This window comes from Cotesia glomerata, linkage group LG6 (assembly GCF_020080835.1).
Source record: "Cotesia glomerata isolate CgM1 linkage group LG6, MPM_Cglom_v2.3, whole genome shotgun sequence".
NCBI classification, from domain to species: Eukaryota; Metazoa; Arthropoda; class Insecta; order Hymenoptera; family Braconidae; genus Cotesia; species Cotesia glomerata.
Window position 1 is genome coordinate 22,403,964 of NC_058163.1, and position 15,301 is coordinate 22,419,264.

At 27.2% G+C, this 15,301-nt stretch overlaps 2 protein-coding genes across 6 annotated transcripts; one reads left to right on the forward strand and one right to left on the reverse strand.

Annotated features, from left to right (window-relative positions):
• Positions 1-2,017: 2,017 nt before the first annotated feature.
• On the reverse strand, positions 2,018-7,854 carry LOC123267135 (U2 small nuclear ribonucleoprotein auxiliary factor 35 kDa subunit-related protein 1-like). 2 transcript variants are annotated; one of them, XM_044731660.1, is made up of 3 exons: positions 7,444-7,854; positions 3,657-4,903; positions 2,018-2,473 (listed from the first exon to the last, which is right to left on the reverse strand). In XM_044731660.1, the coding sequence occupies exons 1-2, from the start codon at positions 7,699-7,701 to the stop codon at positions 3,677-3,679; spliced, it is 1,485 nt and encodes a 494-aa protein (XP_044587595.1). In that variant the 5' UTR covers positions 7,702-7,854; the 3' UTR covers positions 2,018-2,473; positions 3,657-3,676. The 2 variants fall into 2 exon arrangements, with proteins under 2 accessions (XP_044587595.1, XP_044587593.1); XM_044731658.1 differs by having other exon boundaries at positions 2,018-2,471; positions 3,671-4,903; positions 7,444-7,853.
• Positions 7,855-8,992: 1,138 nt separating this feature from the next.
• On the forward strand, positions 8,993-14,985 carry LOC123268195 (dnaJ homolog subfamily C member 22). Of its 4 annotated transcripts, none has more exons than XM_044733117.1 (6): positions 8,993-9,251; positions 9,579-9,900; positions 12,176-12,323; positions 12,493-12,857; positions 14,487-14,594; positions 14,720-14,985. In XM_044733117.1, exons 2-6 carry the CDS (start codon positions 9,592-9,594, stop codon positions 14,924-14,926), a joined length of 1,137 nt encoding a protein of 378 aa, XP_044589052.1. In that variant the 5' UTR covers positions 8,993-9,251; positions 9,579-9,591; the 3' UTR covers positions 14,927-14,985. The 4 variants fall into 4 exon arrangements, with proteins under 4 accessions (XP_044589052.1, XP_044589051.1, XP_044589053.1 ...); XM_044733116.1 differs by having other exon boundaries at positions 8,994-9,214; XM_044733118.1 differs by lacking the exon at positions 8,993-9,251 and adding an exon at positions 9,291-9,491.
• Positions 14,986-15,301: the final 316 nt, after the last annotated feature.

Below are 15,301 nucleotides of genomic sequence, written 5' to 3' on the forward strand. Positions count from 1 at the left end.
AAAAAAAAGCGCCATTCGGCTACACCCGACATGGATAGGTAGATTTCTTGTTTGAATATTGAAAAAAACACGTTATTAAAAGGCCGTAATGTCCTAAAATTTATTTTTCATTATATTTTTGCAAATAACGACATGAGATTGACTATAACAAATAGATATTCAAAGACATCTACCTAAAAAATAGGATTTTTTACAGATAAAAGTCATTTGATGATAAAAGCTAAAATTTAATTTATTATTGATTTTTTTTGAATTTTCTCAACTACGAAATAAATTGAAAAAAGTATTAAAAGTCGACGAACAATAGCTTAAATTGAAGATAATTAAACATATTATGACAAAATTTGATTAAAATTACGACATGAGACCGGCTACCACCGATAGATTTCTAAAGAAATCTACCTAATAAATAATAGTTTAAAAAAACTAAAAACACGCTTTTTATAGAAAACCAAACTAAAAAATAGAAAATAAATTTAAATTAAGAATAGTGTTAAAAATTTCAATAAATATAAATTAATAATAGTGTAAATAAAAAAAATGTATTTTATTTTAAAAAAAGCGTGAGGTGCATGGTGTCAATAGTTATAAATATTTTATTGACAGATATGAGTAGAGTGATTATCATTTTGATAATATCTTAAAAAGCACCCCACGCTTTTTTTAAAATAAAATACATTTTTTTTATTTACACTATTATTAATTTATATTTATTGAAATTTTTAACACTATTCTTAATTTAAATTTATTTTCTATTTTTAGTTTGGTTTTCTATAAAAGCGTGTTTTTAGTTTTTAAACTATTATTTATTTTACTTTTTAGTTTGGTTTATTTATAAAAGCGTGATTTTTTAGTTTTTTTAAACTATTATTTGTTGATTATCAAAAATATTCAGGCGCGCAAATTACCCACGGAGAGTTACATACTGACATACTGACATACTGACATACAAGTGAAGCTAATAAAAAATAATTATTTATAAATATTATAAATACGGGGAATCAGAGTTCGATTTCGGAGAGCGAGCCTGAGAAACGGCTACCAGAACCAAGGAAGGCCGCAGGCGCACAGATTACCCACGGAGAGTTACTGACAAACTGACATACAAGTGAAGCTAATATAAAGCGTGTAAAAAATTAGTGAATCCTATCGATCAATAATCAAATTAAACAATCGAGCGCTTCTTTGCTGCTCTGCAGGGTTCAGACGAATACGACAAACACTATTGTGTCAAATTTGGCCATATTTTATTATAGAAATACTTTTTCACGCAATTTTACACTGTTTTCTGTTAGAGAAAAAATTACGTGATATTTGTTAAGATCCCCCCTCCCCCCTAAGTGAGATTTGGTAAGATTTAGCTTGATCCGCTCCCCCCCTAGAACACCTCACGTAATTTATGGACGCCCCCTTTCTGCCATGAGTGTTTTCTGCTCTCTACAATTAAAGTAGTACCTCCACGAAAAGCATATTTTAAGAAACTTATGGAATTTTTTTTTTATAGAAAGATAAACATATTAATAATTCACCACCAAAATTTCAGATCAATTCACCACACCGTTTTTGAGTAATTAATTTTCAAAATTGCATCTTTTACACGTAGAGGTATAGAGAGATGGTAAAGTTGATATGAAATCTATTTGCATCACTCGAGTTGTATGGAAGATTTTATACTAACTTTACCATCTCTCTATACCTCTACGTGTAAAAGATGCAATTTCGAAAATTAATTGCTCAAAAACGGTGCGGTGAATTGATCTGAAATTTTGGTGGTGAATTATTAATATTTTTATCTTTCGATAAAAAAAATTCCATAAGTTTCTTAAAATATGCTTTTCGTGGAGGTACTACCTTAATTAAAAAAAAACGTAAACTAAGATTAGCCGACATTTTAAATGTTTAAATTAAAATTCAAGTAAAAAATTACTAAAAAAAAATTGCACTTATAATTTTTCAAATCTACAAGTGAAAATTTTTCTTTTAATTTTTTTCAATAAAAAAAAATTATAAAAATTTTGAAATGTAGGCCTATTTAATTTTCATAAAAAAGTTTACTAATTTTCAAAAAACACAAGATTTTCTTTTGAAATCTCACAAGCATTCTGTAGAGTTTGTAATTTTTAATTATAAAAATAAAATTAATTACAATTTATTTACATTTTATCAAGAACTCTGAATCAGTAGTATCCTAACCGGAGCGAATTTTTCCTTGATCCACTTTATCAAAATAATCTCTAGAATTTTCTTGTTATATCTTCTTTAAATTTCTTCCTCAATTTATTTTCCTTCAACTCTCCATTTTCTTTATCTTTATCACTTCTACGTTTCTTCTTTTTACAAAAATAATTATACCTAGATTCTCAAGAATGTCTTCTAAATTTCAGTCTCTCTTCTTTCTTCAAGCTTACAGCTTCTAATTCGACTTCTGAAGACTCAGACCATCTCCAGTTGCGATGAATGTCTTCTCTTCTCTATAATTAAAAAAAAAATATAAAACTAAAATTAGCCGACATTTTTAATTTTTTTAATAATTAAATTTCAGTAAAAAAATACTTAAAAAAAATTGCATTTATAATTTTTCAAATCTACAAGTGAAAAATTTTCTTTCAATTTTTTTCAATAAAAAAAAATAATAAAAATTTTCAAATGTCGGCTAATTCAATTTTCATAAAAAAAATTCAAATAATTTACTAGTTTTAAAAAAAAACTTGCACAAGATTTTCTTTTGAAATCTCACTAAGGTAAAAGACCTCATTATTGGCGGGGATCCCATTACTGACACTTTCTTTGATTTTGGTACTTATTTAATTAATGAAATCATTAATTTCTATTATGAACATATTTCTAATCTTTAAGATCTTTAGATCAAAAAAATTTTTATTCCAAGTAGAACATTTTTTCATTGAAAGAAAAAGTGCCACTAATAGGGCTTAGAGGTGTCATAAATAAGAGTCTTTTACCTTAATATTTTATAGAGTTTGTAATTTTGAATTATAAAAATAAATGATTAGATCTTGGGAATTTGGACAATAAATGAAGATGTTAAATTATAGGAATTGCAACGTTTCGCTGATTTATTTCAGCTTCATCAGGCAAACTAAAAATAAAAAATTATTTTTAGTTAATACAAATAATTGACATATACAACAAAATAAGTTAAGATAACAAAAGTTACTCTTATGGTTAACATCCTTGTCTCATTTTTACACAGTCAATAGATGTAATAGAGTAAAACAGCATATTCATAATCTGGAACATTTTTTTTAAATTACAATTTCAACAACTTGTTAAGATTTCTCTTAAATACCATTCTAATTAGTAAATTAATTATATAAAATAAACATTCAACAACGTCAAACTGTCAAGCGTGTTTACAACTGACATCTATTGACTGTGTAAAAATGAGACAAGGATGTTAACCATAAGAGTAACTATTGTTATCTTAACTTATTTTGTTGTATATGTCAATTATTTGTATTAACTAAAAATAATTTTTTATTTTTAGTTTGCCTGATGAAGCTGAAATAAATCAGCGAAACGTTGCAATTCCTATAATTTAACATCTTCATTTATTGTCCAAATTCCCAAGATCTAATCATTTAAATATTTTAAAATATGAACGAGAACTTAAATATTAATATAAAAATAAAATTAATTACAATTTATTTACATTTTATTAAGAACTATCTTCTGAATCAGTAGTATCCCAACCAGTGCGAATTTTTCCTTGATCTCTTCTAGACTTCCTTGCCATATCTTCTTTAGATTTCTTCCTCAATTTATTTTCCTTCAACTCTCCATTTTCTTTATCCTTATCACTTCTTCTTTTCTTCTTTTTAAAATAATCATACCTAGATTCCGAAGAATGTCTTCTAGAAGTTTTCTTATCCCCCCTAGAATCTCTAGCCTTAGAATGTCTTTCAGACCTCGAGGATGGAGTTTCAGATCGTCTTCTAGATTTCAGTCTCTCCTTCTCTTTCTTCGAGCTTATAGCTTCCATCTCCACTTCTGGAGACTCAGACCATCTCCAATTCCGATGAGTGTCATCTCTTCTCCTAGATTCTTCTTCCATCCTGTCTCTGCGGCTGCTGGTGGATTCTCTGTCGGCCCTAACACCGCGCCAAGGCGGACTCTTGATGTCGTACTCATCTCCAGGGTTCCTAAAAGCGTGAATAAAATTGCAAGCCCGACCCTTAGGGCAGTGGAACATTCCACAGACGGCGTTCCTCCAGGACACAATATTAGCAAATTCGCAATTAATTTGTCTTCCAGCGTACCAGCGACTTCTGAGCTTCCTCCAGGCCCTGGCAGCTTCTCGCTCAGTCTCATACTCGACGTACAAATTTCCTCTGAGATGAATGTCGCTGTTGAAGCAGCACTTGAGAGTCCTGATCCTACCGAAGCTCTCCAGTTCAGGTACTACGTCCTTGTAAAATTCCCTGAAGTGATTACGCGTTTCTGAAGATTCAAACTCCAGTCCCACGTCGGTGTCATACTCATTAGAATTCTTTTCCAGCGAAAAGTGGGAGTAGAAGCCGGGAATCAGGATCACTTTGGTAAGAGATTTTCTTTGGTGGTTCCTGGAACAAGCGTCGCCATATTTGCAAGCTCCAGTTTTGGTAAAGAACACGCAAGGCTCCTTTGTTGGGTGCGTGTCGCTAGTTAATCTCAAATATTCAGGAGTTCTTGCGCCATTGTCTATGTAATCATCTATCTCTTTTTCTAATTGGACTTGTCTGTTAATTTCTTCGTCCTGCAGGCGCTTTATTTCTTCACGCTTTTTCTTTAGCGCTTCTTGCTTTTCTTCAAATTCTTTTCTTATTATTTCTTCCTGGCGCAGCTGTTCCGCTCGGGCTCGAGCTTTGCGCTCTTGAGATTCTTGCCATTCTTTTTGAGCTCTAACCTGAAATTTTATTTATAATTAGTTACTAAAACATAAATAATTAATCTTCTATATTATTAAGAGAATAAGAAAAATTTTGGGTCCAGGATAATCATATGATAAAATCGTTTTTTTTTGTGAAATTTAGAGTCATTGCAAAGATCTTGACTTGAATTTTTGCCTTTTCAAGGTTTCATTTCATTCTCACCGATAGTCAATTTATTATGATAAATATTTAGGCTGCATTCAAAAATGCTTTATCGGTAGATACATAATACGAAATGACCTTTTATCTTAAGATAATTAATTGTGAAATATTGATATTTTTAAAAATATAAGCTCATCTCGATGTTACACTCATCGAGAGCTTTCATTTCAGTACCCACATCAATTTTTCATATATTTTATATATGTATACATGAAAAATATATCAAAATGTATGTGGGTACTCAAATGAAAGCTCTTGATGAGTATAACATCGGGATGAGCTTATATCTTTAAAATCATCAATAATTAAGAAAGTACAGTGCAATTTAACAAAATTCATTATTTAGTAAAGACCTTGTATCTTGTGAATTATTGACATTTTTAAAGATATAAGCTCACCTCGACATTATACTCATCGAGACCTTTCATTTGAGTACCCACATCAATTTTTTATATATTTATATATATTACATATGTGTATATATGAAAAATATATCAAAATGCATGTGGGTACTCAAATGAAAGCTCTTGATAACTGTAACATCGGGATGAGCTTATATCTTTAAAAACGTCAATCGTTAAGAAAGTGCGGAGCAATTTAACAAATGTCTTGTGAACTATTGACATTTTTAGAGATATAAGCTCACCCCGACATTATATTCATGGAGACCTTTCATTTGAGTACCCACATCATTTTTTCATATATTTATATATATTACATATATGTATATATGAAAAATATATCAAAATGCATGTGGGTACTCAAATGAAAGCTCTTGATGAGTGTAACATCAGGATGAGCTTATATCTTTAAAAACGTCAATCGTTAAGAAAGTACAGTGCAATTTAATGAATGTCTTGTGAACTATTGACATTTTTAAAGATATAAGCTCATCTCGATGTTACACTCATCGAGAGCTTTCATTTGAGTACCCACATCAATTTTTCATATATTTTATATATGTATACATGAAAAATATATCAAAATGTATGTGGGTACTCAAATGAAAGCTCTTGATGAGTATAACATCGGGATGAGCTTATATCTTTAAAATCATCAATAATTAAGAAAGTACAGTGCAATTTAACAAAATTCATTATTTAGTAAAGACCTTGTATCTTGTGAATTATTGACATTTTTAAAGATATAAGCTCACCTCGACATTATACTCATCGAGACCTTTCATTTGAGTACCCACATCAATTTTTTATATATTTATATATATTACATATGTGTATATATGAAAAATATATCAAAATGCATGTGGGTACTCAAATGAAAGCTCTTGATAACTGTAACATCGGGATGAGCTTATATCTTTAAAAACGTCAATCGTTAAGAAAGTGCGGAGCAATTTAACAAATGTCTTGTGAACTATTGACATTTTTAAAGATATAAGCTCACCCCAACATTTCCTTCATCGAGATCTTTCATTTGAGTACCCACATCAATTTTTCATATATTTTATATATTTATAAATATGAATATGTGAAAAATATATCAAAATGCATGTGGGTACTCAAATGAAAGCTCTTGATGAGTGTAACACCAGGATGAGCTTATATCTTTAAAAATGTCAATATTCAAGAAAGTACAGTGGAATTTAATAAATGTCTTGTGAACTATTGACATTTTTAAAGATATAAGCTCATCCTGATGTTACACTCATCGAGACCTTTCATTTAAGTACCCACATCAATTTTTCATATATTATATATATATATATATATATATATATATATATATATATATATATATATATATATATATATAGCAGCATATATATATATATATATATATATATATATTTATATCAATATATGAAAAATTTATCAAAATGCATGTGGGTACTCAAATGAATGCTCTTGATACTAATAATTTTTTTTCTAATTTTCACAAGTGAAATTTTGTTATTTTTTTTTGTAATTATTTAATTGCTATAAAACAAAAAAAAATTTCTAATATCTTTCTGTCTGTCAACTTCAGTGTTATTAATAAGGCTGTTGTTAGTGATCCGACGATTCGGACAAATAAGAAATAATTATTCATCCAATAATTTAAAAAATGTTATTATAACATAAAAAATATTAATCTCAATTATCGGACGAATTTCAAAATAATTATTCGTCCGACAATTCTACGAATATAAAATAAATTCCCTATTATTAACAATCCTCGTCTGAGTTATCGGATAAATAATTATACTTTAGTCGTCCGATAATTTCAAAAATATTAATTCCAATTATCGGACGAATTTCAAAAGCATTCATATAATTGTAATTAATTTCTTAAAAGAATTAAAAAAATATCAGCTGACTTAATTATAATTGTAAAAAAAGAAAATAAAAATTACCTCATTTTCCAGCCATTGTTTCTCTTGTTCCGCCAACTCTTCTACTTCCCTCCTCTCTTTCTCCTCTTGCAACAATTTCTGTTCAAGAAGCCAGTTCAAATATCCCGCACTCCTCTCGAGCGCCGCCTGCAGCTGTTTCTCCTCGGCATCTCTCAGCTGAGCGGTTTTCCGTCTCACCCGTTTACGTCGTTCTTTTTTAACAATCTTTCTCCATTCCTTATGACGCAATTTGACTTTTTCACAATTATATTCCTCCATAACACATCATTTATATCTATCACTCGTTATTATTTATAAAAAGTAAATAACAAACTTTTAACCAAGTTAATTTACCACCCGTCACAACATTTCGTGGCTCGTGTGCTTTTATGACAGCCATTTTTTTTTTAATCCTCTGTCTTGGGTGTCTTGGGTTCTTTTTTTTTATTGTCATTTCTTCTCAGCCGGTAATACAGATTTTAAATTATAAAAAAAATTATTTACTGTCACATTAATAATTTAATTAACAATTTTATATACATTTCTTCTTTAATTTTTGTTAAAGTTAATTTTTATTTATTGACAAATTTATTTATTTTTTTTTTAACCTAAAAGTGAATTAAAAAAAAATATTTTTAATTAATAATTTTATAAATTATTTCAAGTGAAGAAATAATGAAAATAATTTTAGAAGAAAAAAATAAATTATCAAATGTGGAATGTAAGTAAAATAATTGATAATATTAAAGATGAAAATAAAAGCCGACATTTAAAAAATTTTGATTTTTTTTATCAAAAAATTATTACAAAAAAATTAAAAAAAAATTTTTTCATTTGTTAAAACTTCAAAAACTACAAGTGCAATTTTTAAAAAATATATTTTTTAGTTTTAATTTAATAAATTAAGCATAATAAAAAAATTAAAAATGTTGGCTAACTTTATTGGCATTTAAGTTAGCAGTCATTAACAATTTTTTAATTTTATTTATCAAAAAAATGTCTTCCAAAAAATTATTTTTAAAAAATTGTATTTTTTATTTTTTTAAATTTCTACATGTCAATTTTTTTTTGCCATAATTTACTTGTTATAAAATTTTTAAAATTATTAAATATATGCTAAATAAATTTTGATCTAACTTTATTATATATTAAAGTTAGCCGCCATTTTTAATTTTTTAATTTTTTTTAATAATTAAATAATAAAAAAAAAATATTTTTAAAAAATTGCACTTACAATTTTGAAAGTTTTTTACAAAAGAAAAATTTTTTTCTTTTTTTCTGTAGTCAATTTTTTTAATAAAAAAAAATAAAAAAATTTTTTAAGTGTCGCCTAGCTTAATTTTTATAATTAGCTGACGTTTTTAATTTTTTGATTCTTTTTCATTTATTTAATTGAAATTAAAAAATATTTTTAAAAAAATGCACTTATAGTTTTTCAAATTTTTTATGAATGAAAATTTTTTTTATAATAATTTTTTCAATAAAAAAAATTATAAAAATTCTGAGATGTAGGCTAACTTAATTTTCATAAACAATTATTAATTATTAAGTCATTGGCCTACTTTTGATAGCTCATGGTCAAGATCAAGGTATGAGTATATAAACCGGTGGAAATGGAAGGAAGAAAATATATTTTAAAGAAATAAGTAGAAGAGAGGGAAAAGGAATCCTCTGTAATGAATCCACGTCAGGTATATTCCCGTTATTTCTCAGGTACTGACGTGTGTTTACGGTTGCAGTTTACCTGTGCTGTAGTTTAACGGACGCACAGCCATTAATGAAGTAAGAAGAGGTGAGATACAGTTTACTACTCTCCTTATATACTATATGTATGTATAAATATATATAAGCACCTGAGTGTGCATTTGACATAAAACATTTGATCTAACAAACTTACAATAGTTTTAATGCAGTTAAAAAATGCCGACTTAACATACTCGTGACTACGTGTCATTTTTCTCTGTGACAAAACTCCGTTTTAGAGCCTATGTGTTGAAAATAAAATATTTTAAGACGTTTCCAAGGTCACGAAACTGTAAATACAAATTTTTAATTATTTAAAACTTCATGTGAAAATTATCAATATTTAAAAATTGAATATTTTTTATTAAATTAAAAAATATTGGTGTAATTTGTTTGAATTATTTTTATTGTAGTTTCTCAGCAAAAATGGAGCTGACAAACGGAACAAAGAAGACGAGTAACAAAGTACATTCAAACGGAACAATTGTACCAGAAAAAAAATTAAAATCAAAATTCTGGGCCTACTTCTGGTGGGTGTTTGGCGGGATATTTGGAGCACACCACCTGTACCTAGGTCGTGACGCGCATGCTTTTATATGGTTAACGACTCTAGGAGGGTACTTTGGGATCGGTTGGCTAAGAGATTTGCTAAGAATTTCTACGTACGTCGATGACGTTAATAATCATCCGCATTTCGTTGAAAGCTTCAAGCTTGCAGTCAGGCACAATAAAAAGGTGAGTAATTTATAGGCAGAAAAATAAACAGTTCTAAAGATATTGAAATTAGCTATAAAAATTAAATTAGCCATCTGAAAATTTTTATTGAAAAAAAAATTAAAATAAACAATTTTATGTGTAGAAGATTTGAAGAATTATACGTGCAATTTTTTAAAAGTTTTTTTTTACTTGTAGTTTAATTGTTGAAAAAAATCAAAAATTGATCATTTTTTAATTTTTCTTGAAAAATAAATTAGAACTAGAAAATTATTTAAAAAAAATTGCATTTACAATTTTTTAAAGCTTCTAAACAGAATTTTTTAAATATATTTTTCTTTTAATATTTTATTTGTTAAAAAATTATCAGATGTCTCTCTATTTCATGAAAGTTAAATTAGCCGACGTGTAAAAAGTTTTTTTTATTGAAAAAATTATTAAAAAAAATTTTTTTAAAGATTTCACACGCAGAAAATTTGGAAAATTGTACGTGCAATTTTTAAAAATATTTTCTTACTCGTAATTTAACTGTTGGAAAATAACAAAAATTGTTGAACGTCAACTAATTTTAGTGTCATAAATCAGCAGACACTCAATAATTTTTTTTTTTTATAAATAAACTAGATCTAGAAAAAAATTTTTAAAAAATTACATTTACAATTTTTTAGAACTTCTAAACATGGAATTTTTAAAATAAATTTTTGTTTAAATATTTTATTTGTTAAAAAATTTCTAAAAATTATCAGATGTCTCTCAATTTTATAAAAGTTAAATTAGTCGACATCTTAAAATTTTTTTCAATTTTTTTCTACTTGTAATTTGTTTAGTTATGTATCTTAATTTTTTATAAGTTATGAAAAAATTGTACTATATTCTTAAGTTTACTTATGTTTTAAAATATTCGACAGACTTTTAACAAAGACGTGATAAAACTTAAAATTCGGAAATTTATGACAGTCAAACTCAAGTAGTTGCCATTGTCAAATAATTCCTTTAATGGCTTAGACGAACCTTCGACATAAACAGACAAAATTTTACAACCCATTTATTTATCAAATGGCAACCAGACTATTTTCAACTCAGCAAATCTTCCCACACTTCATTTAAATAACCCTACGTTAAATAAATAATATTTATTTATTTATTTATTTATTTATTTATTCAAATTTAAACGCCAAAGCAAAAAGCCAAATGGCAAAAATACAGTAGAATAAAATTAAAGTACATGTAAAGCCATAAACGTAGTCATTTTCAAAATGAAAGATTATGACTCAATATGACAGCATAAATAGAAGATAAACGAAAGAAGAGAAAAAAAAAAGAAAAATATAAACAATCATAGATCTGAGCAGTGTAGTTTTTTTTTGTACATATCAATATATACTATAAATTATTTTAGAAAATTTGCAGACTTTGATCCTTAGGCCTCCCTGAATTCAAGCTCATAGAAGAATTCAAAGGCTTTTGATTTAAATGCCTCTATGCTGAGTGAATTTATGACATCTAGTGGCATTTCGCGCCAAAGGCGTATTGATGAGATTAAAAAGGAGTGCTCGTATACTGATGTCGAGAAATTTGGAAAGTAGAAAGAGACATTGTTGTACTTTGAAGCCAGCCTTTCCGAGCGTCTAATACTACCCTTTCTTTAATAACACCCTTTCCAGAATCCTCTCGTTTAACAACAATTCCCCAACCCCAGTTATTTTCCATCAACCAAAAACCAAAATACCCTTCTCAAAATTGCACTCCCTGACTGACGATAGTTGGACTAAAAATCGAACAAGACAGTTACTGACAAAACCTCTGACCACGCTCGCCGAGCGTTTTTACCTGACCTTTAAGCGACTTATATACCGATCCAATTGATGTAAAAGTATAGTCAGTGCTCAATTTTAATAAATAATTAAATAAAACGAAATATTTGTGATTTTTTTAATTAAAAAATCACAAAACCCTTGTCAAATTAATGCCAAATTAATTAACAAGAAAACATAATTTAATTGTTGAAAAAAAATAAAAATGGTTGAATGTCGATTAATTTTAGTATCATACATCAGCAGACACTTGATAATTTTTTTTTTATAAATAAACTAGATCTAGAAAACAATTTTTAAAAAATTGCATTTACAATTTTTTAGAACTACTAAAAATGGAATTTTTTAAATAAATTTTTCTTGAAATATTTTATTAATTAAAAAATTTATAAAAATTATCAGATGTCTCCTCTCAAACTCAGTAGCATGCAATTCTATATTAAATTATTTCCAAACTTCAATAAAAAAAATTTATTTTCCAGCCAACGTTTTCGACTGTGAGATTCATCGGTGCTTTGATAGTCGGATACTTCTGGGGCTTGTTACTCTGGTCAGCAATTCCTCAGGATGAAATTCACGGGTACAATTTACGGCCTTTGATGATCTTTGTGCCTCTAGCAGTCGCTCTAGGTAAATTTTCAACATAATATTAAATAATATTCATTTTAAACAGTTTACCTTGCAGTTATTGTTATCTCTCGCGATAGCGATAAATATTCATTAGTTATAATTTATGATACTTACATGCATACACTATTTGCTCTGATGAGTAATGAGTAATTAAAAATAACAATTGCAGGTGTGTGGGTGATAGGAAACATCGGTCGGGAGCAAGGGTCTCTCTGGCTGACTCTGGCGTGCTCGTACTTGATGTACCCGACACTCTACTACATCGGCGATGACAGCACCTGGCTGAGCTTGATGGTCGTTGTAGATGCTCTAGTTTTCGACACTTTCAGCAAGCAATGGAGACTCAAGCCTCGGGAAAAAAAATCGGTGGGAAAACGGGTAATTACTTTTTCTCTGGCTCTTGCATTGTACTTGGCGCTCTGGACGAGCTACTTCTACTTCAATGCTGTTGTTACTGACAGCGAAGGGGAAGAAATAAAATTATCTGAGGCTGTTAAACATTTTTTTACTTCTCCGATGTGGTTGGATTTAAAAGTAAGTTATTTATATATTTATTACTTTATGATAAAATTTTTTACGCAAATTTAAAATAATAGCTCATAAAAAAAATGTTTTGACAAAAGTTGTTCAAAATTTAAGTTTACAAAAAACATGTTTATGATTTAAAAAAAAAACCAATATTTTCGGTGTAATTTCAAAAATAAGATTCATAATTATCAAAAAATTTGAACTTTTCATTATGAATCTTATTGCACGCCTCATAAGCGAAGTGTTGAGACAGTGCTCTACTCTCAACATTTCAAAAAAAGCAGTTTTCTCAAAACTGAAATTGATTTTTTTTATTTATAATATGAGTGTACTAATATCAAGTCAAATAATTTGTCAGGGACATAAAATATATTTCAATAACAATTATTTTGTTTAATATAGTAAATAATAACATTAAAAATAATCTTTTCTGAACGTCCATGTGTCTGTGTTTATGGTTTGGTGTAAGGTAAAAGACCCAGTTATTGACACTTGCAATTTTATTTTAATTAAAAATAACAAATTAACTCTAATAAATTAATAAATATAATTTTTGAATTATAAATTTTAAGATAATTAAATTTTTTGGGAGCATTTTATTTTTTTAATTGGACTAAAATTGCAAGTGTCAAACAACTAGGCCAGTGTCAATAACTGGGTCTTTTACCTCATCTGGCAGGGAAATTGGTCGAAAAAATGATCATACCGAAATAATTTTTTTCTTATAAAAAACTAATATATCACTGTAGATTTTTTTGTATATCTATCTATACATTTTATTATAGTAATTTTTTTTTCTCAACTTAGAGTTATGGCACCACTAAACCATAGCAGAGTTTTCTGTTTTTTATTATTTTGCTTTTTATATTGTATTTTAATGAATTTTATTGTGAAAAATGAGATTATGAGGCGTGCACTTTTGGATTTTCCAAACTTTTGTTTTGAAATTACACCGACAACATTTGATTTTTTTTTTAAATTATAAGAAACATTTTTTTTATAAAATTTAATTTTGAATTTTTGTTACATGAATTTTTTTATAGAATCAATGTTTTTGCTATAATATTACAAATTTTGAATCGTTTATTTTAAAATTGTGGCACAAATTTTTAATTAAATATAAAGTTTCGACGTTTTTTGTCTATAAAAAATTCAAAAATTATCTTATTAAATTTTTTAATAGACAAAAAAAAATTTCATAAAAATTTTTCAAGAAATTTTGACATTAGATCAATTATTTAAAAGTGAAGAAATAATTTTTAAATATTTTTTTGAATATATTTTTCATCAAAAATAAAATAATCAAAAAATAAAAAAATTAGTTTAGTGTATTTTCCATACACGCTTGTAAATTTACGATTTTAGAAAAAAATTTTTTGTTATTTATAATTATAAAAAAAAAAAATAATAATTATAATAAAAATTATTATTACAATAATAATAATAATAATATTTATAATTATAATTTCAGAAAAAAAATTACTCAGAATAAAAATAATTTTCATAAAAAAAAATTTCCTCAACAAAATAATTTTTTTTTTTTTTTTTAGAAGAAGAATTAAATTTAAAAATTTTAAACACTTACTAATTTTATTTATGAATTAATAAAATATAAATTTAAATTGTCGATTTCAGACAACTCTATGGGCTACATGGGAGCAAGTGAAGAATCAAGGATTCTGGGCAACATGGCAACAATTAGTAGACATGTCAGATTTACGTGGAGAAATGAACGCGTACAAAGTATGTATAAAATAATTTATTATAAATATTTATAATCTATAATTTTAAAACTCCATGTAAATATAAATATATACATACATATGTATTTATATATATATACTCATACTTATACATATTTATCTTAGGTTTTAGAACTTTCTCAAACAGCGTCAGAAAGTGAGATCACAACTAAATGGCGAATGTTATCCAAAGAACATCATCCCGACAAAGTAAAGGGCTCTGAGGAAGAGCGTAGGGCCGCGCAAAATCGATTCATGGAAATCCAAGAGGCCTACGAAATCCTCTCGAGCAAAAAGAACCGACGGCAACGTAAAAATCGTCGGAACGGATGATTTTAATAATAGTCTTTCTCAATCATGTCTTTCCATTAAATCAATAGTCTTCAATTCAATCAATGACTCTGCGCTTTGCGCACTATAAAAATTATTTTTTATTCATAATTATTTAAAATAGATTTCTAATATTGTAAATTTATTATTATTTAAACTTTAAATATAGTTTATAATTTATACCATAAAAGAAAATTATCGCTAAATTTTTTTTGCGATATTGAAAAAAATTTTATAGTGTTAAATATTCACTTTTATTTATTAAATTTTGATTTGGTATTTTTTTAGTAACTAAAAATAATAAGATTGTAAATATTTACAGCAAGGCTCTGAGTAATTTCGTAGGTCAGTCGTGAGTCTGAGAAAATATTATGGAAG